General features: G+C 41.0%; 1 protein-coding gene and 1 long non-coding RNA gene across 5 annotated transcripts in view; one reads left to right on the top strand and one right to left on the bottom strand.

The window, feature by feature from the left end:
* The window catches only part of LOC132382201 (multiple epidermal growth factor-like domains protein 6), a 418,396-nt gene that overhangs the window by 321,788 nt on the left and 69,252 nt on the right, over positions 1–27,356 (bottom strand). For all 3 annotated transcript variants that reach the window (XR_009508228.1, XM_059952179.1, XM_059952178.1), the window contains exon 4: positions 25,102–25,206. Coding sequence is in view for 2 of the 3 variants with exons in the window: in XM_059952179.1 (XP_059808162.1) it covers positions 25,102–25,206 (105 nt within the window). In the remaining variant the exon portion in view is untranslated. The remainder of the gene's footprint in view (positions 1–25,101; positions 25,207–27,356) is intronic.
* Positions 1,061–20,218, top strand: LOC132381944 (uncharacterized). Of its 2 annotated transcripts, none has more exons than XR_009508145.1 (3): positions 1,061–1,450; positions 1,613–1,728; positions 20,170–20,218. It is a non-coding gene; the product is annotated as an uncharacterized LOC132381944 (long non-coding RNA). The 2 variants fall into 2 exon arrangements; XR_009508144.1 differs by lacking the exon at positions 20,170–20,218 and adding an exon at positions 14,738–15,942.

Below are 27,356 nucleotides of genomic sequence, written 5' to 3'. Positions count from 1 at the left end.
TGGTGGACTCCTTTTCCTGAGATGATAAACTATCCAGCCTCAGGGAAGAGCCTGGCAATAATTATTCTTGTCAGAATTTTGTTTCAATAGGGTGATTTCTCATTCTTAATTCCTGTGAACATAAGTTAATCTTCAACTAAATTTTCATTGCACAACATTCTTTTTTTGACTTTGTTCAGAAATCAACAGCGATTCAACTTCCTTGTATTTCCAAGAGTGTCAGACTTTGCTGGAACATTTCAACTTTATATTCCACATGGCAAAAAAGTCAGTGTGTCCTAACTTCATCCTCTGTAGTTATTCACCAGGGTCTGAATAGCTTAATGAGTCAAAAGTTCAATGATGTTGTGACACCTCATGCAACAACTCACAGTAGTCTTGGGTTCAAGTATTCCAGTCAGACCGGATTTAACCATTTGTTGTTGGGTTTTTTTGCACAATTTCTTTTCTATGCATTGGGGGAGTGGTTGATGTTCTTGATGTAGTTAGCACGATTTTTATCTTTTGCATGTGGGGGGGTGGCTGATGGTTTTCTTAGTTTCACGACTGTCTGGAGAAGACAAATCTCCGAGTTTTATAATGCGTCTATACTTTGATGATAAATGTACTTTGAACTACCAAACCACCATATGGCTTGCAATCACCACTCTCTTTTCATTTTCTGGTGGGCTTTACCTCGAGGCACAGTGCTAGAAGACCAGTTAATACTGAACTATTCTTTCAAATAGGATGGGGGAGTGGGGAGAGGGGGAATGGATTAGAATGTGACTTGAACCCAGACAGCCTAATATCAGTGGTGGCATAAATCAGCACCAGAGAAGCATGGGTTAAAAGTAAGAGGAAGTTGTGGTGACCAAACGGGTTGATATCTTTGCGGAGCGAGGAAGGTGGGTCAAAGGAGGCAATGCTATATGGTTAGACATATCAGGAAAGTAAGTGCCCCCACAAGATATAACGATACCTGGCCAATTAGACTCAAAACAGGGTCAGTGGCAGAAAGCCAATGGTAATGGTTGACAGGAAGTTTAGTGACAAAAGAAAAGGTTGAATGCACTGGAGACGCTGTTTGTGTCACGTATCAATGACCGGGTAAAAGTAAGGGGCCATTGTTAAGAATTTGGCAGATGATACCTCGGTTTAACATCCAAGAGCAATTACCTCTGACAGTGCACCACGGCCCACAACCTCTGAGTGATGAGCTGTAATACGCCTTCAAGGTCACAGGTTGAACTTTTGAACCCTCTGATGTCGACCCTCAGGGCAGCTGGACTTCAGTGAATCACTTCTCAGCAGCTTTGGTTGAAGACAGGCTCTGATCCTTGTGGAGAATTGCAATGACACCACGTCTTTCCTGTGGAGCACAGTGGGGACCCAGCTCTTCCACTCTACTGAGTAGAATAAGCTCCTCTTATTCCTTGTCCAGATGCCACAACACCCCAGACTCCACAAGGTCAGTGCAAGTTAAATGTAAAAACAAACTAACTACTCAATATGATTGTTTAGTTTCATTTACATCAATCTGTTTAAAGGGCATTAAGCTTTAACAATTAATTAAAAATCAATATAAACAGCTAAGGTCTATAAAAAAGATTTTGTTTTAATTCCCTTACAGGCTCATCAGGTCAGTGCTTATGCCGGTTTCAGTGGCGTGACGCGACTGAGAGTACGAGACTTCCACACCTGGATAGGACGCCAGTCTATGGCGAGGTTATAAGGCTTACAGTTTGGGTAAAATCTATAATATATGATAATATTGTGTGTGTGTGTGTGTGTGTGTGTGTGTGTGTGTGTGTGTGTGTGTGTGTGTGTGTGTGTGTGTGTGTGTGTGTGTGTGTGTGTGTGTGTGTGTGTGTGTGTGTGTGTGTGTGTGTGTGTGTGTGTGTGTGTTTACACACCTGCGTGCAAGAATGTGTGCATGTACATTAATTGAAAAGTTGCCACTAATGATACCAAGATACAGACTTCTATAATGGATCCCTGTGTCTCCAGTTTCTTTTAGTACCTACTTTGAGGTGGTGGGCATTGCTGGCGAGGCTTGCACTTGAATGATCTCTGGTTTACCCAAGATGGTAACAATGGCACCAAACCTCAACTCCAGGGGGCCCTGAAACATATCTTAGACTTTTGCAGAATATCAGCAACAATGGTTTTGAAGCTATTGCATGAAAGTTATGAAACAGCAGCCATTTCACTGAAGTGGGAGGCCCAAGTCCATTGTAACTGGGTTGCTTTGCTGGGTCCTGAGAGAGCATCCATTTTTAAGTTTGTCAACACTTGAGCCGACCTAAACCTTCCAACTGCCCCAGCATCACTTTCATGCCACTGGTTCTCAACATATACTCAGTGGCCACATTATTAGGTACACCTGCTCTTTCATGCAAATATCAAATGAGATAATCATGTGGCAGCAACTCAATGCATAAAAGCATGGAGACATGGTCAAGACGTTCAGTTGTTATTCAAACCAAAGATCAGAATGGGTAAGAAATGCAATCTAAGTGACTTTGACCGTGGAATGATTGTTGGTGCCATACAGGGTGTTTGAAACCGCTGATCTCCCGGGATTGTCACATACAACATTCCCTAGAGTTTACAGAGAATGGTGTGTAAAACAAAAAAAAAGATCCTGTGAGCAGTCCTGCCAAAGGATTTCAGCCCGAAACGTTAACTGTACTCTTTTCCTAGATGCTGCCAGGCCTGCTGAGTCCCTCCAGCATTTTGTGTGTGTTGCTGTGAGCCGCAGTTCTGTGGGTGAAAATTCTTTGTTAATGAGAGAGGTCAGAGCAGAATGGCCAGACTGGTTCAAGCTGACAGGAAGGTGACAGTAACTCAAATAACCACATTTTGCAACAGTGGTGTGCAGAAGAGCTTCTCTGAATGCACAACATGTTAAACCTTCAAGTGGATGGGCTACAGCAGCAGAAGACAACACTGGGTTCCACTCCTATGGCCTCTTTATTAGGTGCACTCCTGTAGCTAATAAAGGGGCCACTGAGTGTATTTGTCACAGTTGCACTGTGTTCCCAGCCACTTGCACAGGGAATGGTGTCCCTGTTGCTTGAAAGGAACCCTGAATCCAAGGATTGGACATGTGGCAAGAAACTGTACGAATTGTATTTCCGCAAGAATCCCAAAGACTCTTCAACACCCAGGGCCTCCTACAATGAAGGACTGGCATCACTCAGCAGTCCAACATACTGGTGAGCTCTTATTGAAATCATTTGGACAAGTATATAAGGTCTGGCATGGTCTCGCCTCTCTTGCTTCCTTGTATCCTTTACGCATTTCGTTTTCAGTTGTCTATCCAGATCAGTTTCCTTTCCCCAGGGGTCCACTGATGTTTGGTTACGAGATTTGACAGGCAGGCCAGTAAAAGGCTTCGTCATTGACATCAGTCCTCACTGGGCCCTCTTGGTTTGGTTTTGTTGGAACTGACACCACCTCCCCTACTGCGCAAGGGTCAGGGGTCAGAGGCCAGCTCTTTTAACCTTCCAAGTAACTGAAGGCTATGATTAGATGCCAGCAGTGCTGTGAAAATGTGCTTTAAAACATATTTGATGTACTGGACTTTTTAATTATGATGTTCACTGCAAGCAAAATCTTGAAATCAGAAATGTGAGAAAGGGACTGGAGTCACTCTTCACTAATGTCCAGGAGCATATCAATGATTCTGCGCAAAGTATGTTAACAGGCTTCAACAAACCTCTCTTTATTTCAATGTCTCAATTAACTTCAAGGATAGTCTATAATCTAATGTCAAGCTAGAATTGGTGGATTTTGGGAGGAGTGGCAGTCATGTTGAGGTTTTATAAGGCACTGGTGAGGCCTCACTATGAGCAGTTTCAATCTCCCTATCTAGGAAAGGATGTGTTGACACTGGACAGGACTCAAGGGAGGTTCATCAAAATGACTCCAGGAAGAATGTTTGAAGGCTCTGGCCCTGTAATCAACAGAATTCAGAAGAATGAGGAGGGACCTAATTGACACCTATCGAATGGTGAAAGGCCTCGATAGTGAGGATGTGGAGAGGATGTTTCTTATGGTGAGAGAATCTTGGACCAGAGGACACAACCTCAGAACAGAGGGGAATTGAGAAACTTCTTTCACCAAAGAGTGGTGAATCTATGGAATTCATTGCCACAGGCAGCTGTGGAGGCAAATCATTGTGTATATTTAAGGCAAAGGTTGATAAATTCTTGACTGATCAGGGCATGAAGGGACACAGAGAGAAGGCGAGAGATTGGGGCTGAGAGGGAACATGGATCAGCCATGATGAAATGGCAGAGTAGACTCGATGAGCCTAATTCTGCTCCTATATCATATGGTCTTATGTTCAGGTGCAAGCACACTTCTTTGAAAAGAACAGCAAAGACAGAAATCTAAAACATAAAAACAGATATTTGATATAACTAGACAATGCTGGTAGCAATATTTAAACAAAGCCTCTCCCATCTCTACTTGCTTCTGCAGATCTCAACCAATGTGTTCTCACTAAATCTCCCCTCTCATGTTTGGACATCCTGTTGATGCAGTTTTAATCATTCCATTTGGCAGTAGTGCTCCTTCCCAGTGTATAAAATAATTCCTAGTTAAATTCTTTACTTGATCTGTTACTAATTGCTTTGCATTTATCTCCTTTAAGCTCTATCCACCCACATGCGCACATCCATCTAATGATATTTCTTCACAGCTATAAACCTCCTGTCAGGAGGAAAACAGCCCAATCTTAAAGTAAAAAATCCTGACAGCACACTTCCCAGAATCTAGTAGCAGCCTTCCAAATATTTCCTGCTCCTTCTCAAGTACATTAATATCCTTTATGGTTCTGAGCAAAAACCATGAAACTAGAGCGTTAAGAGGATCCGAAGTTATCAACATACCTAATGCACTTCCATCCCAGAAGGAATCTCAAATGGTCAATTGGACCACTAGGTAATGACTGGAGCTCTAGTTCAGAATGTGTCCACATGTTATATGAGTGTACGTAGCACCACGTGAAAGATGTCAAATTCAGAAATTTGGTTTGCTGCAATCCTAACTAGGCATTCTTCCAGTTCAAATCAGGCTTCATGAGGCAGGAGAAATAATAATGGGGAAAAAGAGATGGCTGATGAACTAAATGAGTATTTTGCATCAGTCTTCCCTGTGGAAGACATTAGCAGTATACCTGATGTGGTAGTGTGTGAAGGAAGAGAAGTGGATGCAGTTACTGTTACAAGAGAGAAGGTGCTCAAAAAGCTGTAAGACCTAAAGGTACATAAGTCACCCAGACGAGATGAACTCTAGGGTTCTGAAAGAGGTAGTGTTAGAGATTGTTTTTCAAAAATCATTGGACTCTGGCATGGTGCCAGAGGACTGGAAAATTGCAAATGTCACTCCACTCTTTAAGAAAGGAGGAAGGCAGCAGAAAGGAAATTATAGACCAGTTAGCCTAACCTCAGTGGTTGGGGAAGATGTTGGAGTCAATTATTAAGGATGAGGTGATGGAGTACTTGGTGACACTGGACAAGATACTGCAAAGTCAGCATGGTTTCTTTCTGGGAAAATCCTACCTGACAAACCTGTTGGAATTCTTTGAGGGGGTTACAAGTAGGATAGATGCATGGATGTTGTTTATATGGACTTTCAGAAGGCCTTTGACAAGGTCCCACACATGAGACTGCTTACTAATTTAAGAGCCCAAGGTATTACAGGAAAGTTATTAACATGGTTCGAGCATTAGCTGATTTGGTAGCAGGCAGCGAGTAGGAATAAAAGGATCCTTTTCTGGTAGGCTACCAGTGACTAGTGGTGTTCCATTGGGGTCGGTGTTGGGACTACTTTTTTTTATGCTGTATATCAATGATTTAGCTGATGAAATAGATGGCTTTGTTGCCAAGTTTGCAGATGAGACAAAGATTGGTGGAGGGGCAGGTAGTGTTGAGGAAACAGGTAGGATGTAGAAGGACTTAGACAGATTAGAAGAATGGGCAAGAAAGTGGCAAATGAAATACAATGTTGGAAAATGCAGGGTCATGCACTTTGGTAATAGAAATAAATATGTGGACTATTTTCTAAAATCCAAAAATCTAAGATGCAAAGGGACTTGGGAGTCCTTGTGCAGAACACCCTAAAGGTTAATTGCAGGTTCAGTCAGAGGTGAGGAAGGAAAATGCCATGTTAGCATTCATTTCAAGAGGTCTAGAATACAAGAGCTGAGGCTTTATAAGGCACTGGTGAGTCCTCACCTTGAGTATTGTGAACAGTTTTGGGCCCCTCATCTTAGAAAAGATGTGCTGGCATTGGAGAGTGTCCAGAGGAGGTTCACAAGGGAGAATCCAGGAATGAAGGGGCTATCATAAAGGAACATTTAATGGCTCTGGGTCTGTACTCGCTGGAATTCAGAAGGACAAGGGGGGGATCTCATTGAAACCTTTCGAATGTTGAAAGGTCTAAACAGAGCAGATGTGGTAAGGATGTTTCCCATGGTGGAAGAGTCAAGGACAAGAGGGCACAGCCTCAGGATAGAAGGGCGCCCTTTCAAAATGGATGTGGAGAAATTTCTTTAGCCAAAGGGTGGTGAATTTGTAGAATTTGTTGCCACATGCAGGTAGAACAGTCAACATGGATGTGTGCGTGGAAGGTCATGTTTGACAAATCTTATTAAATTTTTTGAAAAGGTTACGAGGAAAGTTGACGAGGGTAAAGCAATGGATGTTGTCCATCTGGTCTTCAGTAAGGCCTTTGACAAGGTTCCACATGGAAGGTTTAATTGTTAGGTATTAATATTGAAGTAGTAAAATGGATTCAACAGTGGCTGAATGGGAGATGCCAGAGAGTAGTGGTGGATAACTGTTTGTCAGGTTGGAGGCTGGTGTGCCTCAGGGATCTGTACTGGGTCCAATGATGTTTGTCATATACATTGATGATCTGGATGATGAGGTGGTAAATTGGATTAGTAAGTATGCAGATGATACTAAGGTAGGTGGCATTGTGGATAATGAAATAGGTTTTCAAAGTTTGCAGAGAGATTTAGGCCAGTTAGAAGAGTGGGCTGAACGATGGCAGATGGAGGTTAATGCTGATAAGTGTGAGGTGATACATTTTGGTAGGAATAATCAAAATAGGACATACATGGTAAATGGTAGGGCATTGAGGAATGCAGTAGAACAGAGTGATCTAGGAATAATGCTGCATAGTTCCCTGAAGGTGGAATCTCACGAGAATAGGTTGGTGAAGAAAGCTTTTCGTATGTTGGCCTTTATAAATCAGAGCATTGAGTATAGGAGTTGGGATGTAATGTTAAAATTGTACAAGGCATTGGTAAGGCCGAATTTGGAGTACTGTGTACAGTTCTGGTCACCAAATTATAGGAAAGATGTCAACAAAATAGAGAGAGTACAGAGAAGATTTACTAGAATGTTACCTGGGTTTTGGCACCTAAGTTACAGGGAAAGATTGAACAAGTTAGGTCTTTAATCTTTGGAGCATTGAAGGTTGAGGAGGGACTTGATAGAGGTATTTAAAATTATGAGGGGGATAGATAGAGTTGACGTGGATAGGCTTTTTCCATTGAGAGTAGGGGAGTTTCAAACAAGAGGACATGAGTTGAGAGTTAGGGGGCAAAAGTTTAAGGGTAACATGAATGGGAATTTCTTTACTCAGAGAGTGGTCACTGTGTAGAATGAGCTTCTAGTAGAAGTGGTAGAGGCAGGTTCAGTATTGTCATTTAAAGTAAAATTGGATAGGTATATGGACAGGAAAGGAATGGAGGGTTATGGGCTGAGTGCGGGTCAGTGGGACTAGGTGAGTGTAAGCATTCGGCATGGACTAGAAGGACCAAGATGGCCTGTTTCTGTGCTGTAATTGTTATATGGTTATATGCAGCTGTGGAGGCCAGGTTGTTGGGTGTATTTAAGGCAGAGGTTGATAGGTTTTTGATTGGACATGGCATCAAAGGTTAGGGGAGAAGGCCAGGAACTGGGGTTGAGGAGGAGACGAAAAAAGGATCAGCCATGATTAAATGGTGGAGCAGACTCAATGGGCCAAAATGGCTTAATTCTGCTCCTATGTCTTATGTCCTCAGAAGATCTTCCCTTCATAGTTTCATGCATCTAGCCATGCAGACTCTCAGCCTCCTGCTCAACATCCTTAAGCAGAATTGTTCTAGTAGAAAATTATCTCAGCCTGTTCTTGTCCCACCAAACTTAATTCTCCCTGGGTTCACTTACAACTGCGGCATTTCAGATTACTCTGAGGGCTCTCTGTTACTTCCGCTGGGCCATGCAAGGAGCTTAGCATAAAACTATTACAGTGCCAGTGATTCAGTTTCAATCCCACCACTGTCTGTAAGGAGTTTCCCTAATGCTCCAGTTTCCTCCCACCTCCAAAGGCACGTGGATCAGTGGGTTAATTTGTCACATGCGTGTAGTTGGGCAGTGTGGACTCATTGGGCTCAAAGGGCCTGCTCCTGTGCTCTATCTCTAATAAGATAAAGTAAAGCCTGAACCAGTTTTCCTCCATTAATATGCTCTGTCTGGCTGAACTAATTCTTTAAAAATATCAAACACAGCTTTAAACTCAATTAAAGGCCCATTTTTCACTTGATGAATATAATGGGATTTAATCATTTAGATATTACTACATTTACGTGTAGTTTCGAAAAGCAGCAAGAGAGAATTAAAAACAGTATGAACAAGATGCCAAAGACTTCAGGTTTCAAAATGTTTAAACATCTAAGCATTAAAAAAACAAAACGACTTCTTTCAACTCCATTTGCGCTCTCCAGATTGATTGCACTGCTATGGGAACTCATATGAGTCCAAGCTTTGGTTGTTTTTTGTAGGAGACACAGAATAATTTTTTGCTACATTCCTGTTCGGATTTCCTGCCTCATATCATCTTCCAGTATATCACTGACAGTTTGCTGCTTCCTGTACTCGGGCAGAACTCAAAAATGCCATTACATACTGTACATCATTAATTTTTCCCTGTACTCACTTTCATATGTTACATGTTTGACATCTGCCTTCACTTTCTGGATCTGTCACCATCTCAGGCGACAGGCTCAATATACTGATTAGAAAGGCTGGCTCTGTTACAGGAGTCAAACTGGACTCAGTGGAGGCTGTGGTAGAACAAAGGACCCTATGTAAAATTCTGGCAATTCCGGACAATGCTTCTCACCCTCTGCATGCCACCTTGGCTGAACAGAGGAGCACTTTTAGAAAAAGACTAAGACAACTTCACTGCCCCAAAGAGCACTATATGAGGTAATTCTTACCCTCAGCCATTTGGCTCTATAATGAGTCAATCTATAGCCAAAGAAAGTGATGACCCTCTCCTGTTTGAGATAACTTATTTTTTATTCTTTCTTACTACTTTTCTAATATTTGTGTATCTGTACACTTGTTACGCTACTGTGACACTAATTTCCTTTGGGATCAATAAAGTATCTATCTTTTTATCTAAACAAACATCCTATAAGAGGCAGCTCACTCCCAGTCTCGGCCCAAAACATTGACTCTGTATTCTTTTTTGTAGATGCTGCCCGACCTGCTGAGTTCCTCCAACATTTTGCATGTGTTTATGTCTCAACTACTTTGTCCAACAAAAGAGATTCCCTTTATTTAGCTCCAGTGATTAAAATATTCCACTTTGCTGCTCTGGAGTTTTCTGTCTTCCTGAATCATGAAGACCCCTCCATCCCAATTAGCAGAATCCAGAATTAACTTGACCACATCACATTTATTTTCCATGTTCATGCACTCAACACCTTTCATCTTCAAGCAAAGATAGAGTTCTCCTGATCCTTACTTTCCACCTCAGCAGCCTCTGCATTCAATACACCATCTATCACTATTTCTGCCAACTTCACATCAAGTCGTCACTTTTTATTGTCATTTCGACCATAACGGCTGGTACAGTACACAGAAAAATTGAGACATTTTTCAGGACCATGGTGCTACATGAAACAGTACAAAAACTACACTGAACTATGTAAAAACAACACAGGAAAAAAAAAACTACACTAGACTACAGACCTACCCAGAACTGCATAGAGTGCACAAAACAGTGCAGGCAGTACAATAAATAATAAACAAGACTATAGGCACAGTAGAGGGCAGTAAGTTGGTGTCAGTCCAGTATCTGGGTAATGAGGAGTCTGATAGCTTGGGGGAAGAAACTGTTACATAGTCTGGTCGTGACAGCCCAAATGCTTCGGTGCCTTTTCCCAGATGACAGGAAGGAGAAGAGTTTGTATGAGGGGTGAGTGGGGTCCTTCATAATGCTTTGGGGATGCAGTAGGTAGTTAAATGTCCATAATGGCGGGAAAAGAGACACCGATGATCTTCTCAGCTGACCTCACTATCCGTTGCAGGGTCGTGCTATCTGAGATGATGCAGTTTCCGAACCAGGCAGTGACGCAGCTGCTCAGGACGCTCTCAATACAACCCATGTAGAGTGTGATGAAGATGGGGGGGTGGGAGATGGACTTTTCTCAGCCTTCGCAGAAAGTAGAGACGCTGCTGGGCTTTCTTTACTATGGAGCTGGTGTTGACGGACTAGGTGAGATTCTCCGCCAGGTGAACACTAAGAAATTTGGTGCTCTGAACGATCTCTACCGAGGAGCCGTCGACGTTCAGCGGGGAGTGGTCTTTTATCTCCATACATATCTTACCCTCCCCCTCCTCTTTCAGCAAAAGCAGTAGGCCATTCTGGACACCATTGAGGAGAATATTTTTGACACAGAGGATATTGAACTTCTAGAATTTTCTACCCAAAATGGTTGTGAAATGGTTGTGAAAGCTCAGTCAATCAGTCATTCAAGACAGAGATCAGTACATATTTGCATATGAGAGGAATAAAGGGAAACCGGGTTAGTGCAGGAACGTTACTCTGAAGTAAAACATAATGGAGAACGCAGCAGGGAACAACTTGGCTGCTCCAGTTTCTACTTCTTATTTGTATCTATTCTTTAAAAAAAGAGAAAGAATATTTTTTTTATTATTTTCTCCCAACAATTTGCAGGCAGCAGAATTAAGCTATAATTCTTAGATATGCCTGTTAAATGCGACAAGCCCTCGGGTCGGGAGGCTTGGGATCAATAAGTGCTGTGGAAAAGTTCTAACATTGGAACAGCTAGTTGCTGGTCTCCCGCTCTCGTTGTTGCAGGAGCGGCCTCACTCTCCCTCGATGGAGGGAAAGAGCCTGGCTGAGATACCCAAGTGCTGGGTTATGGACTCTCGATCAAGGTCCCTTTGGATACTTTTGCTATTGCTTGCATGGTGCAGTGACAGTGGGGGGTGGGGTTTCAGTGCAAGTGTGGAGAGGTGGAAGGTCGATGCCTCTAGTGCTGCTTGTGCGTCGGGGGGGGGGGGGGGCTTTGTGGTTCTGATGTTACTGTCAATTATTCTTTGGAGTTTCTTGTTTCATGAATGTCTCTGTGAAGAGTAAGAATTTCAGGTTGGATACCGGATACATTCTCTGATATAGTGAAACCCTGTTATAACGCGATCATTTGGGTCCATAAAATGTCATCACGATTAAAAAGCATTCAAACTGACCCAATGTTGACCTAACATCCTAAAACACCCTTATTTTCGCCCTATTTGACCCATTTTTTTGCACATTTACTTTCTGGCAAGCAAATTACCTTCGAATTAAAGAATTCCACGAATAAATCGTTGTTGTCACTATAGAAATTAAAACACAAATTAATTTTTAGTAAAGTTTTTAATACACAAAACAACAAATAAAAACATTCAAGAATACTAGCAATCATCATTTACAATTTATTTCTTTAAAAAGCGATCGAGTGTTCCTTACTTGAACTTAGCATGTCACTGGCCGTGAGCTTTTGGGTTCTAGCTTTTGCCTGAGCAAATGAGTGCAGATGGCAGGGACAAAAGTTTTGTGAAACCAATCCTCAAAGATGACACTTGTCATCCAAGTATTGCTGCTATGAGTGTACTCAAGTGGTAACGACTTCATGTGGACATGGATGGACATGGAGTTCAAGGACTCATCGCGTTATATCCGAATTCACGTTAAATCGCGGCGCGTAAAATCGGGGTTTCACTATATTAAATTGAACCATTAAGGCTGACACCCTTCCGAAGGTTAAGCAAAGTCCAATTATTTTTACTGAAGAGGTCATTTACTTTAAACAGGACTACCTTGAACATGGTTATTAGTTAATTTCACTCTACTAGGCCATGAATCTCCCTCCCTGTTCACACCATGTATCGGAATGAAGATGATCCTCTGGTTCCTTTCATCCCAGCATCTCCCATTACAACACTTCCTATTACTTCAACCATCCTTTCTGGCAACTCAATCCAGCTTCATGCAATACTCCTGCTGACAGTTTAACAAATGCAGTGACAGATTTATTGAATCTGCTCTTCTCACACCTAATATTATATTTTGGTTATTTGATTTGCAAGAATCTCTCATAATGACATGTCCACAATGCAATATGGATTCTGAGCACATCTCACAGTAGTGTGCCTTGATTCTATCAGGCTAACTCAACAACCTACCCCAAAGGAACACTGGCTGATCTCTGCATAAATACTTCTTACTTCCATTCAAACCTCATTCTTTGCAACTTTAATCTTGTCGCTCATGAATTTGTAAGCCATTGCATGCCTAAAAGTTTTGAGTTTACTTAAAGGGTTAAGTTAGGGAGTCAAGTTCTCACACTCAAGTATGAAAATAAGCGTTCCAATGCTATGGGAATGAAACAGTGAAAGCATTTTGCGTTCCATACATTCTTGCTTCAGTCGACTCAACATTTTGATCCTCTACAACAGCTGTATCTCTGTAGGTTACAAGAAATGTAACATCTGTCATTTCTTTCAATCAGCCCTCCCCCCCCCCGACTAAGAGACAAATAGGCTCATGAAAGTATGTCCCCTCCACAATTATTAACATATTACTGTCATCATCAGGACTACAATGTTGACTGCCTTACATTCTTGTGGACTTTGCTGTCATCATCCTTGAAATAATGTGATATTTCAGACAGGTTTAATGTTCCTATAATCTTCTTGTCCAGCATTTCAGTGAAAAGAAATGGCCAAAAGCTCATGTAAGGGTCAAAGGTTTACCCAGAGAAGTAAAGGACCCCACTGCCACCAACATTTCAAGCATTGCAGTCTAGTATGTTGTGATTTAGACTGTCCTATTTCCTGTCACCTCCAAACCATTCTGCACCACTCCAGCTTTCAAAAATAAATAGATAAGAGATCATTCATTTTCTCCCAAGATATGAAATGTCCTTACCATTTCTTCTGTTGGAAAATACTGTTTTTTTAAAATAATACTTTTTATAAGATTTGAACTTTTTAACAAACTCATGTATTTTTCACACTCACTAGCAGAAAGCGGTATAGCAGCTAAACTAATGGTTTATCACCTTTATCGCATAGGTAGTAGCACACTAACCACTTGATGTAACTGTTTTAATTATGCAGTCTATTGACTAATTTACCGCTAGCTAAGAAAATTTCCTGATCTATAAGTGATAGATTTTTCAAAAGTGCCATCTTTTATTCCTTTGTCTTACACTTAGCATTAATTCCCCTCTTAGCATCACTCTCAGCTCTTTATTTAGTTTGCTTAGTATTTGCATGTTTGTTTGTACACTAAAATAAATGAAATCTTGGAATTAAGAATGCTCGCCATTTTTGACTCCCAGAAGAACCCCAAGGATCCAGAAATTAAACGGAAATGCAACACTTGTATGCAGCACCCTCTTTTGCAAGGCACATCTAAGTCAACTTTTAAACAATGTGACCTTTGAGCCACGCACCAGAGTAGCTAAGATGTCATTGATACAAATTATTACCTGGGTTTCTCTCTGTGATTAGTGCCATGGATTACATGTCATCAATTCCAGTAGGGTTTTAAACTATGTATAACCACTTCCTAGCGAGTTGATTTTATATCAAAGCTCAATATCAAATCTACAAATCAGCTTATTGATAAGTAATGAAGTGAAGAATTTTTATTTTTAATTTACTTTTATTTATTGAAATATACAGCAAGGTTACAAGCTCTTCCGTCCCAATGAACCCACACTGCCTAATTACACCCATGCAACCAACTAACCTATTAACCCATCTCACAATCTCTCACATTCTTAATTTTCAGAGTTTCTTTTTTCTGGAAGATTTGCAACTTTACTTCTTTTCCAATATTTATATTAGTTTCTACATAGAGGAATACAGAGTACAATAAAGAGTATATAAGAGGTCAGAAAAGATTTTTAAAAAACACCAGTTACATTACATCTGTTCATAATAACAATTACATTATCCCGTATTCATATAAGTTAATCAATAGTTATGTTAAACTATACTAATTTATTACAAAAGAAAAAAAATCTAACCCCTACCAAGACCGAAGCTGTTCATTAAGGAGAAAAGAAGGTATATATAATAAAAATTAATAATAGTCAACATTTGAGTTTAAATAACGAATTGAAGGTTTTGAAAATAACTCGGAAAAGGTCCCCACAATGTTTGAAAGTCTTGGTGAGAATCAGAAATTGAACAACGAATCTTCTCTAAATCTAAACGTGACATAACGTCACATAACGACTGAGCATGAGCAGGAGGAAGAACATCTTTCCATTTAAACAAAAGCATCCTCCTAGCTATAAGAGAGCTAAAGGCCAAAATATGTAAATCAGATGCCTTCAACTTAATATCTTGTCCTGCAACAGATTTGCAATTTTTAAATGTTTCAGCGACCGCTGGATGATGGAATCCCAAAGCATGTTAAAGAATTGACTGGAGGGTGATCATCGTCTCCCAAAGCTACCTAAAGTGGCGCTTCTACTCACCAAATTCTGCCACACAGATGCAAATGCTAACATGGAGATAATATATTCGCTTTGTGTTTAGGAGCGACAAATGCTCCTGAACTGAAAAGCTTATTTGTTGTTCATGCTCGGTATACACAAAACTGAATGCACTTGTGTTTAAGTAATTGTATACCTACTCAGATCTATCAATATTTCCACAGTCTTAAATTGTTCTGATGCATACATCAGCTAATAAAGTTCTTTTGATTTTCTATTGATTTTGTTTTGCTGTACATTATTCTTTCTTTTGCTCACTGTGTGCAATTTTATGTATAACAGACCTTTCTTTTACTAACACAAGAGATTCTGCAGATGCTGGCAACCTTGAGCAACATTCGCTTTTTTTGTAACAGAGGGCATTGATGGCTTGATGTTATTGTCACTGATCTTTTTTGGGAGGGAGGCAGTTGGGGGTTTGATACTATTGTTGCTGTTTTGTTTTGAGAGGGAGGGGGTTAGAAGGTTTGGGGTTTCTTGTTCCAGCTGCCATTTTCCATGTGGGCAATCTGTTAGCTTTTGGGCAAGGGATGGTGTGGGGGCTTTGGGGTTTGTGAGTGTTGCTTCTTTTTCCTTTTAATGCAGGGAGGGGGTTGATGTCTTTTCTCTTTTCTGTATTTCATGGCTTTCTGGAGAAGACAAATATCAGAGTTGTATTGTACATGGGTACTTTGACAATAAAATGAACCTTTGAATCTTTAATCACCTGCCAGCTTGTACTCCTTCCTCCCTCACCACCTTCTTGTTCTAGTTTCTGCCCCCTTCCTTTCCAGTCCTGATAAAGGGTCTTGGAAAAAAAGCACCGATTATTTATTCACTTCAAAAGATGTGCTTGATCTGGTGAGTTCGCCCAACAACTTATGTGTTAATATTTATTTATTGAGTGTGAGAGTGAGTGTGTGTGCGTGCACGCGCACACATATCACAGTCAGCATGCCTATGTCTATGTACAGTATCAGTGTCTGTGTGTGTTTTAGCATTTGTGAATATGTTACATATCTGTGGAGTATTCGGAGTATAACCAGAAAGCTGTAAGTGTTTCTCTTACAAGTGCTTGCAAGAAAATGAATCTCAAGGAAGTAAATGGAACATATGCATACTTTAATAATAAATTTACTTTGAACTTTGAGCATTGGCAGGCTGCTCTATTCCTTGTGATGAATGAACACTGGTATGACGAAGAGATCTGTGGGGAAATAAAGCAAGATTTTTCCCTGATAAAGATCTGTATTTTTTCCCCAAGTGGGAAAGACAGATGCGGACTGTGGAAAACTTCATTTCAGAGCAGACTGTTAGAGACATCCAGGGTGTTCAATCATGCAATGACGGATAAATAGACCATCAAAGAATCTGAAATTACAATCAAAAACTGGTTGGCTGCCTTGCATTTTCCTAAGAATCTGAAATCCCACTTTGAAGGGCATCAGGTGAGTCACTATTAACAACCTGTACCCGACTAATGGTCACTAACTCATTATACACCAAATTAGTCACTAATTCATCATACATTTCATTGGTCAGTAATTCATTATAGGCTGGAACCATGTGGAACTACACAGTCATGGGGAGAATGTCCTTACAGACAGAGGCAAAAGTGAACCACAATCAGCAATTGCTGGGGCTCTACAACATTGCATTAAACACTACACTACAGCATTACCCTGACAAACTAACTAAGGTAACTGCCAAACCTTGCAGAGAAGTTCTTCTGATATAAGTTCCTGAAATCGTTTCCTTTAGTCACTCTAATTCCATCTTCTTGCACCGGCCTCCATACTTCCTCATCCATGAACCTATTCAAACTTCAGACATTGCGCCAAACATTGCTCTAAAACACTGTGTCAAACTTTAACCTCAGATATTACAATTGAACCTGACTTGCATCGAGCACTTCCACTGACAGCTCATTCCACACTCACACCACTCTCTGAGTGAAGTTCTTCACCCTGAAATTTCTCAACTTACACCTTAAACCTAAGACCTCTAACTCTATTCTTACCCTAAGCTGCACATATTCACCCTGTCTAAACCCCTCATATTTTTGAGTATCTCTCAAATCTCCTGTGCTCCAAGGAATAAAGTCCTAACCTGTTCAACCTTTACCAGAGTATCTAAATGGAAGAAACTTTGAACTTGCATTTCCACCCCAATCTATCTGACTGAAACAGCTAGGATATCTTGCTGACGTAACTAGTGCAATTTGCCCCTTAAAAAACATATTTTCTTCAAGTTAACAGAAAGAAATAATCAGATTGGTTATAAATCATATTGCTGATTCAATATGAGCACATTACCTCATTGCTAAAGATGAATTAAACCCTTTTGTCTTGATGGAAGTTTTGCTGGGACTAAGAAGATGGGAATATGATACGGAGATGGAGAGTCTAGAAAAACACTGATAGTGATTTACAGCCACAAATCAATGGATAAAGAGAATTCAAAATGTATTTTCATCCTCTGCATTTGACACCATCCCAAAGAAAATACTGAGGAAACTTTTGCCTCATCAAAGTAAAAAGAATGCCATTTTTTTAAAAATTTTGTTTCCAATCTCAACTCCGTGCTCACTTCCCTGTGGTGGATATATCCCAATATCTCCAGTTCACACTGCTCCTGTGAACTTCAGCACATTAAGAATGCATTTCACTATTTTCATAATTGTACTCAGGGACTTGTGTAAATAAATTCTTTTCAGGCACCATAACATTAATTAGTCATTATTTCAACATCTCTCTTTGAAAGATAATAACAAGTAAAATATATGTTTTCTTTCCTGAGATACATATTTATAAAATAAGCAATTGTAAACTACAGAGCAGTGAATTGTGTTTATTCACTGAAAGGAATTTCCCTGAGGATCGTCACCAGGCCGTGGTGGAGAGGCTTGCGCGTTCTTGAGATCCGGACAGTGATACCATCTGGAGCTCAGCTCCTGGTAGGGTCACCCATGGCGGTAAGGTCAAGGAGGAGATTCCAGACGAAGAGTGATCCAAGCAAAACCTCAATGGTGGAGGTGGCAGAAGATGAAGACACAACACAACGGTAGTGAAGATGGAGGAAGGCTGCAGCAGTGGAGGTTGCCCGGTCATCTTGCATTCTAGGCCACTAGACACTGTCTGTAGGAGGATGTGGTGGCTGCCCATGCATCAGACTCCCCGTGGTAAACAAGGTCACACACAAGCATTCCCCATTAAGTAACCCTTTAGGAGAACATCATATTTAACTCATGTGATCGCACTCGTACTGCTAAGCATATCACTTCTAAACTCCAATGTACATTGGTGTAATTAACCCAATTTATCACCATGGATTTGTCCTGCCACAGGAGAGATAAGTCTAGTTCACCTTCATTCATTCCCATTCTTCCTCAATTTCAAAATCACAGCCTTGTACAAAAATCTCTCACTGTGAAAACTAACCTATCATTTCCCTTCCAAACTACATACTAAACCTGAACCCTTACTTTGAGCAGCTGTTGTTTAAGGACACTCAGTTCTAGTTACATCGCCCTTTTACCGATCTGTATCGGTTAGATGACAATGGATCTTTTTGGTTTTAGATCTAAAGGTGAATAAGGTAACATTAAACTGCATCTGCCATGCAGTTGCCCACTTATCTAACTTGTCTAAACCACATTGGAGCCTTTTTGAAATGCCTTATAGCTTGCATTCCCACCCCCACAGAAGTGAAGAAGCCTTATTGCAATTGTGTAGTGACACGGGGACACTGTAGGACAATGTCAGATTTAGTCTCCCTACTTAAGTACAAGTATGCACTTGTTATAGCAGAGATGCGAGAAAGATTCATTAGTCTGATTCCAAAGATGATGCGTTTGCTGTAAGAGATCTGGTAGATTGGAACTATAACTTTAAGAGTTTACAAAAAATTAAGGGATATTTCATTGAAATTAATTAAAAGCGCTTGCCAGGCTAAACTCAAGAAGGATGTTCCTTTCACTGAGCTGTCCATGATAAGGAAACATCTTCTGGAGATTAACAGTAAACTTTTCAGGATTGATAAGAAGGGCAATCCCTAACACGGAGATATCTATCCCAAACAGGTGTGGAGGCTCAGTTATTGTGTTCTTGTAAAATGAAGATTGGTAGATTTCTAGTGTTAAGGAGATAAGTACTGTGCTAAGGTGGAAGACTATGACCTTGATGACCGGTATATCAAGCTCAAATGAGTGTGTAGGAACCATTTATCTGTTCTCTATCTGCATTGTATTCTGTGTTGTATGTTTAGTATGGTAACTAGTCATGTGAGTGAGGACAAAGGGAATAAGTTACATACTTGTGCTTTGTTCTAGGCAGTTCAGTTTGGAGCTGGTGACTAACAGATGTCATATATTTTTTGGTGACCGCTTAGTTATGCTTAAGTGCTTGAGTGCTTAATTACACTCAATTGCATCACTTCAAGATTGTATGGTTTGCAAGTTGCTACTAAAAGATTGAATACATTTCTTTGTGGAACATTATTATTGGAATGATCAGAGGGCGTATCATACAGGGATAACGACCCATGTTAGGTCGTCAGCAGCGGCTTTAGGTTGATAGAATAGCTGCTACAAACTGGATACCTTACTCCTGCTCTGAGTTCTTTGGTTATATTTTGCTCTTATGTACAGTTGGTTATTGCACAAAGCCCATTCCCTCAACGTCTGGTGGCAAGAGGCCCTTAGACTATGAACTTTACCCGAGAGAGCCAGTGTGGCAGCTGTTAACAAGCTTCAGTGTGCCACTCAGCACCCAGACTGGAATGTTCCAGTCCGTAGTATTTGGTTACAGACCACCATTTGCACTGGAAGATCAGCAGGTTTTTGGAATAGCAAAACGTGTCCTTCACCTGTCTTAATGCTCCTCTAGCAGCAGAAAATGTTTGTTTCAGTGTATGTTCCTGGGAACAACTGTACTGCATTGAACCCCGTGTTAGGCAGCTGCTCAGGACAAACTTCAATGAAGATGCATTGCAAGTCTTTCCAGGGATCCTTGGCCATCACAAATTCTAGAACAGGGGCTCGCAACCTTTTTTATGCCATTGGCCAATACCATTAAGCAAAGAGTCCGTGGATCCCAGGTTGGAAACCCCCCATACCTAGACTTGAGTGATAGTGTCATCTGCATCTCTGCCATCTCGAGGGAGGCATGAAGTGGAATTAAGATGCTGTTAACAATATATCTTCCAGGAACAGCCCTTTTCACTACCAATCAAGTTCCTGGCATTTGTTTGCAAGCTCCAATTGATAACTCTGCAAAAATACTTTGACAGATTGCTCAAGGAATCATCTAACATGATCCACCATCTCTTTTTCCTTCCAGACCACCACTGCCTGATTAACTTGATGGAGAAAAACAAAACAGCTTTTCCAAGAGAAATAAATGTCATGGTGAATGAATAAATGAATGAATGAATGATCTTTATTGTCATTATACATAGATACAATGAAATTCTGTTTGGCTTCCTCTCAGGCAATTAAATAAAGCGGTAGATAAAAACAAGACAGTAATAGAAAAACAGTATTAAATAGATAAGCAGCAGAAAATAAGTTGCAGCAGCACCAGAATATCACAGTAATGCACAAAGTGCCGTTGGTGCAAGTATTTGAGTCCTTGTGTGTGCTCACAGTTTCGATCATTGTTCTGTGAGGGTGGTGTGATCGATGCCACAGCTCTGGGGTAGAAGCTGTTCCTCAGTCTATGGGTTTATGAAGCTAACCCTCCTCTGATATTTGAAACACCAGCAGCAATCAAACCACATGAAAGTCATAGCACCTCTAATCTCGTTCAAAACACAGGCTCAGTTGCCACTCACAACTTTCAGTGGAGTGGTGGCATAGCAGCAATAAAACCATTATACATAGGAGCAGAATAGGCGTTTAAGCAGTACACTACCGAAGTGATTAGCACACCGCTAGCCAGCAACCAGGGTTCAATTCCCACTGCTGTCCTGTAAGGAGTTTATACATTCTTTTTGATTGCATGGGTTTCCTCTGGGTACTCTAGTTTCCTGCCACAGACCCAAGACATACTGGTTGGTATGTTAATTGGTTGTTGTTATTTGACCCATGATTAGTGTAGGGTTAAATCAGTGGTTGCTGGGCGGTGTGGCTCGAAGAGCTGGGAGGGCCTGTTCTATTCAATCAATCAATCAATAAGGCTGTTCAGCCCATCAAATCTATTCCAGCATTAAATTATAGCTCATTTTTTCTCCCTCTCAACCCCATTCTCCTGTCTTCTCTCCCTGTAAACTTTGATGCCCAGATTAATCAATAATCTATCAACCTCTACTTTAAATATACCCAATGACTTGCCCTTCTCAGCCCAGAATTTATTTGTGGCAATGAATACCACTGATTCTCCACCCTCTGGGTGAAAGAAATTCTTCCTCATCTCTGTTCTAAAGGGACATCCTTCTATTCTGAAGCTGTGCCCTCTGGTCCTAGACTCCCTCACTACTGGAAACATCCTCTCCACGCCCATTCTATCTAGACCTTTCAATATTCAATAGGCTTCAATGAGCTCATGCTTCTTCTTCCAAATTCCAGCAAGTATAGGCCAGAGACATCAAACACTCCAGCAATGGCACACATATCATTCAATATCAATGTAATTTATTCAACAAATGAATCGAAGAGAAATAGAGCAGATCGGTATCTGGCCCACTGAATTCAGAAGCATTTCTCATTCGTAGATCCAATTCATTACTTCTAGTTTTACATTTTCACTGCACCTGGAATGTGTGAGAAATTTAAGCTCCTGTGCTTTCTGATTTCTGTTGTGAACAGGACAGTAAATCAAGAGAGCTCAGACTCGTGCTTTGGAGTTCCTTTTCTTACAGCTCAGCTTGAAGCCCTTTGCTCCCTGCAGCTATATAATTAACTTACGTAGAGGCAGGTCTCAACAACTGTGCCGCGAGCTCATGCTTCCCACTGTCTTTCATTATCTCCGTCCAAAGTGGCCCAGCACCCTCTATTGTGCCGAAAGAATCGGCAACTCAAACTCAAAGCCAAGGGTTTGACAGCCCTTCAGCCTGTTTCTCATGAGACATCTGTTCACAGAATCATATGGCACAGATGGAGACTGTTTGACCCACTGACTGTGTGCCAGCACTTTTACCTGCTTTCCCTCAAAATACTTCCATTTTTTCCTGTTTTGTATATTACATTTTTCTTTTGAAAGTCCCAGTTGACTCCAGTTCCACTTTACTCTCTTGGAAGTGCATTTCAGATCAATACCATTGCACAAAACACATTATCACCTCCCCTCTGTTTATTTTGCCAATTAACTTAAGCCTTGGCCCCGTGATTCAAAATCAGAATCAGATATATTATCCCTGACATACAATATGAATTGTATCATTTTGTGCACCAGCACAATGCAAAGGTATAAAAATCTATAGATGACACAAATAAATAGATTATGCCCCAAAAAGTGGACTAACAAGCTGTTGTTCATGGGTTTATGGACCATTCACAGACCTGGTTTGGCAAAGTCAACACACAACCTACAATCATCCACTGGCTTCCCCAGATACTCAAAAATTTAAACACAAGGGATTCGACAGATGCTGGAAATCTTGAGTAACATCTCAGCCTGAAATTTTTAAACATCTGAAACAAATTCTACTTCAACTCCAATCACTTTCTCCAGATTGATTGCGCTGCTAATGGGAACTCATACGAGTCCAAGCTCTGCCTGTTTTTCGTAGGATTCACAGAACAAATTTTTGCTACATTCCTGTTTGGACTTCCTGCCTCATATCTTCTTCCAGTATATCGATGACAGTTTGCTACTTCCTGTACTCAGGCAGAACTCAAAAATGCCATTACATATATTGTTAATTTCTTCTGTACTCTCATTTTCATATGTTCCATCTCTGACATCTACCTTCCCTTTCTTGATCTGTCTGACACCTTCTCAGGCAATAAGCTACTAAACATCCGGTAAGCGGCAGCAGACTCCAGTCTCAGCCCAAAACATTGACTGTTCATTCCTCTCCATAAATGCTGCCTAACCTGCTGCGTTCCTCCAGCATTTTGTGTGTTTTACTCAAATCTCTACAGCTTCTCACTTGGGTTGTCCTTCTTCTCTGCTTCTACATTGGCTGCGCATTTGAATAAGCTCCTTCTTTATCGCAAACGTCCATGATTTGAGGATATCTCACTGTGGTCCTAACAACTAGAATATGAAGCAGGGGAAACAGTAAACAGAATTTAAGGATCATCTCAAAGAGGGAAAAAAAAGAGGTGGCAAGATTAAGAGAGGGAATCATAAACATAAGAAGTTCTACAGATGCTAGAAATCCAGAGAAACGCACACAAAACACTAGGAGGAAATCATCAGGTCTGGCAGCATCTGTAGAAATGAATGAGCAGTAGATGTTTCAGGCCTAGACCCTTCTTCCGGCCTGGGATGGGTCTCCACCCAAAACATTGACTGTTTATTCTTTCCATGAATGTTGCCTGACCTGCTGAGTTCCTCCAGCATTTCGTGTGTGTTGCTTAAGAGAGGGAATTCTAGGGCAGTTTAAGGTATTTATTGCAGTAGGCTTGTGAGGCACTATTCTCCTTCTGAATGACATAGAATATAAATGCTTTATAAGCCCATAGTTAAACTGTCATTTGGAAAAACTAGACACAGTCTCCTGAGCTTTTTCCTGATAATTTGTAGCTTGATTATTCTGTTTGCCATGAAAATTGCCTGGATCAACAGCAGTGTTTAAAGTACAGAATGGAGAAAACCTGTCAATACTTTTGAGACCACAATGCGTGTTCATATTACTTATTAGGGATTGGTTTTCCCATCTTCATCTTTAATAAGAAGCTCTTGGCCCATTCAGGACAAAGCAACTAGATGGATTGCTACTTTTTCCATCTCCTTAGACATTGACTGTCGCAGAAAAAGCCCTTCTTTAACAATGCCTCCCAAATCTGCTCCTTCTAAGGTCTGGAAGGATAACCAGAGCTCCCCACCAAGACAGGCATCAACCCATTGCTGAGTAAAATTTTTGCAGTTCCATATCTAGAGTCTCTTTCATTATACGTTCAAGGCAGCTCATAACCTCAAGGGCAATAAGAAACATTGCCTTGTAGTGACGTTCAGAACCCATAAATAAGATCACATCCTTCATGGTGCTCACATCTATTAGGATTAGGAAAGAAAGCCCATTGCTCTCCAATAGCAGTAAGCACTTAAAACCATTGTGAAATTAGTTAAGGAGCTCAATGCTCAAGGCTTAGAAAAAATAGTAGCCTTCAACCAATTCATCAGAGCGCAAATTACAGGATAAGCAACATTCCCTTTTATGAGTAGCGGGAAAACGTTAGAGATTCGTTATTCTGCAGTCTATTTGTCCCTGCTGAAGCTACAGTTAAATGAGAAGTCAAATCAATAATAAATTACCACATGGATTGGAAAGTAACTGTGAGCCCATAATTAATGACTCCAGCAGCAAAGTCCCATATGTCACCAACCTGCTTAATTTGTGTATGCTTTATATTTGAGCCTGTTTATTATGTATATTGTTATGTAGTGTATATTATTGCTCCACCAAAGACTGCAAGAACTTCAAACTTAACTTGTATTATCATTTTGGAAAGAACAAATGCAAAGAAAATTTCAGCAGCCATATTCAAACAACTTGGATCGACACTGTCCATAAGGACACCAACAGTAGACGCGCACTCGCTTACTCAGTAAGAACAAAATAAATTCATAAGGAATATCAGAGAATAATCCATGTATGAATGAGTGAAACCAAAACGTGGAGCAGGATGGTCTATCTACATAATCAAACCATGCCATTCAGGGTGATGTCAAGAACTGTGTCTTCTCTCAGAGGGTAATGGTAAACTGCACACTGTGCTAACTGCTTCAGAGAACTGTCTGATAAGATTTTGTTAAGCTAGAGTACAAACACTTTTGGAATCACGGAGGCTAGATGAACTCAAGATATGGAACAGTAATGATCTAATAGAATAACAGAACAGTGGAGGCATAAAAACTTGTTCCCATCCTAATAATCCTATGCTAATATTCCCATGAGAAGTGCTCACAATGTGAAGATCACCAAACTGATTAACAGCCAGCTGCAGGGAATATCATACAGCTCTCTAGATTATCTTCAGTTCACAATTTTCCTCTTGATGTAAAATTCTCAAGTAGTCTTCAGCTATCTTTCTTTCCCCTTAAATTCTCAAACCTAGCAGGATAAAAGAACAAATCCAAGATGCGTGTCAAAGAGCTACTCACCATATTGACAACGAGGTCCTTGAAAGCCTTCTGGGCACTGACATAACTGTGATGTTCCTTCAATGCACTTGCCACCATTAAAGCAGACTCCAGTGCTGCAAATAGCTGTAATAGAACAACACAGACATTTCCTTAGAAGAAAACATTTCAAATCCAATCACTTGTTTTCAGTTTTATGGCTCAGAATTGACAACAGGAGCCTGACCTGAGACTTTACATTTGACTTCAAAATTCACAACCAACTTCAGTCCAGACTGCTTTTTCGCATCAGGACCTTGTTGCTCCTTTTTGAACATGCGCGGACATTTTTGCTGTCTCCAAAGCACTTTACTGTTTTCACAAGGCTGAGTTGTTAGCTCAACATTCAACCCAGCACAGATGGAAAGCATGCTAGGGGCCGGCCAGATTCAAACTTGGGACCATTTGCCTCAAAGTCCAGTGCTGATGCCACTCCACCACCAGCCAGCAACAGGAACTTGCCTCATATTTTTTTGTTCCTTCTCAGGTGTCGTGAGTTTTTGATTCTGCCTTTGACTGAAGTCATCTCCACTTGCCACTGTTATGAACCCTATCAGTCTCCTTTCTTGTCCTGTTCCTCTACAAAACTTCATACCTTCTATCCCCTCCCTCAGAGCAGATGAATAGTTCATAATTATTAGCTAGTATCTGCTATATGTCAAGGGGGGGGGGGGAACAAATGTTGCACTAGAGAAATTAAATTCATTGCTTTCACTTCTTCCACAAGCTTTTGCTGAATACCTGGATTTAAGATCAAAGCCGTCTGAAAAGCAAAAATCCACAATGCTCAGGAATGGAAATTCAAGGCTGCAGATGTACCTCAAATGCATGTTGTCTGTCATATCCAGCCATGGCAGGAGACCAGTGCAGGAAAGATTTTAAAGTGGAGCTGGGGCAGTTCCACTCTCTCAGCCTCAGAGGTCTGGGTTCAGTTTTAGGAGTTTCATCACAAACTGGGGTCTTTCTTGTTTGCAGTGGGTGACTATGATTCCTTCTGCGCCTTGCCATGCCCTTTGCTCTCCACAGAGTGATGAAGAACCACCTTCCCAGCTGTTGGATCTCATCCACCCAATCTGCCAGAGGTGACTTCATATGCAGTGACAGGCTTGCCTCCATCTCACCGGGGTATGAGGCCTGCTACATACCCTTGGCTGATTTAGCCTGCCTGTCAAAGCAGTGTACCAGGGTGTGGCTGCTGTTGCGTGCAAATAACTACTTGAAGCCACAAGTGTGAGCTGAGTGTCCAGTGGGGTCCGAAACTGAGTGAACTGCTCCAGAATGGACACGACACACCTTTTCACCAGAGGTGCTACCCCTCCCTGGACACCACATACGCCTCTAAAGACCCACTGTCCACCACAAGAGCTAATCTACTCTCCACTGAGAGAACAGGGCCCTCAATTCAGGACATTCTCAAAGTTAAAAAGAATAAATGGACTGGATTACAAAGGAAATATTTATGAATGTTACTAAGGGAAGAAGACAATAAAGGGACTTGTTTGTTAATTTAGCCTGCTCTGCAACACATCTTGGCTGACTGCAGATCTCCTAGAATTTGAGCAATTGCAGTGAGGAATTTGGGAAGAGTTTCTTTATGTATTTTTTTTTCCCAATCACAGGGATTTTTTCCTCTACTTTCTACCTCAACTGGGAATTTATGGCGAGTTGGAATAAAAGGTGCAAGAAGAAAGAGCAAAGAAACTGTTAATTAATTATGTGTTCAAAGACTGACAAATGTACAATGGAAAGCATTCCGACTGGTTGCATCGCTGCCTGGGATGAAAACTTCCCTGTACCGGAACACAAGAGGCTACAGAGAGTGGTGAACATAGCTAGTTCCATCATTGATACAACTCTCCCCCCATCTACAAGAGGCAATGCCTCCAGAAGGCTGCCTCCATCATCAATAATTCCACGACCACCACCCCAACCACCATTTGGGCCATATCGCCTTCTTACAGCTGCCATTAGGCTGAAGCTGCACAAACCAGAAAGCCTAGACCTTAAGATTCAGCAGCAGCAGCTTCTTCCCAATGCAATTATGTTCTGAAAATCACCTAAAAAAGTCCTAATTCTACCTCAGATTATATTGCAAGGTTCTAAGTGAGTTTTATTGCCAAAGTACATATATGTCATCATACACACCCTGACATTCCTTTTCTTGTGGGCATACTCAACAAATCTATGGAGTAGTAACTGTAACAGGATCAACGAAGGCCCACCCAACCTTGGAAAAG

This window comes from Hypanus sabinus, chromosome 27, assembly GCF_030144855.1.
Source record: "Hypanus sabinus isolate sHypSab1 chromosome 27, sHypSab1.hap1, whole genome shotgun sequence".
Lineage (NCBI taxonomy): Eukaryota > Metazoa > Chordata > Chondrichthyes > Myliobatiformes > Dasyatidae > Hypanus > Hypanus sabinus.
Note: the sequence above shows the minus strand (reverse complement) of the source record. Positions and strands in the feature narration are given on the sequence as shown.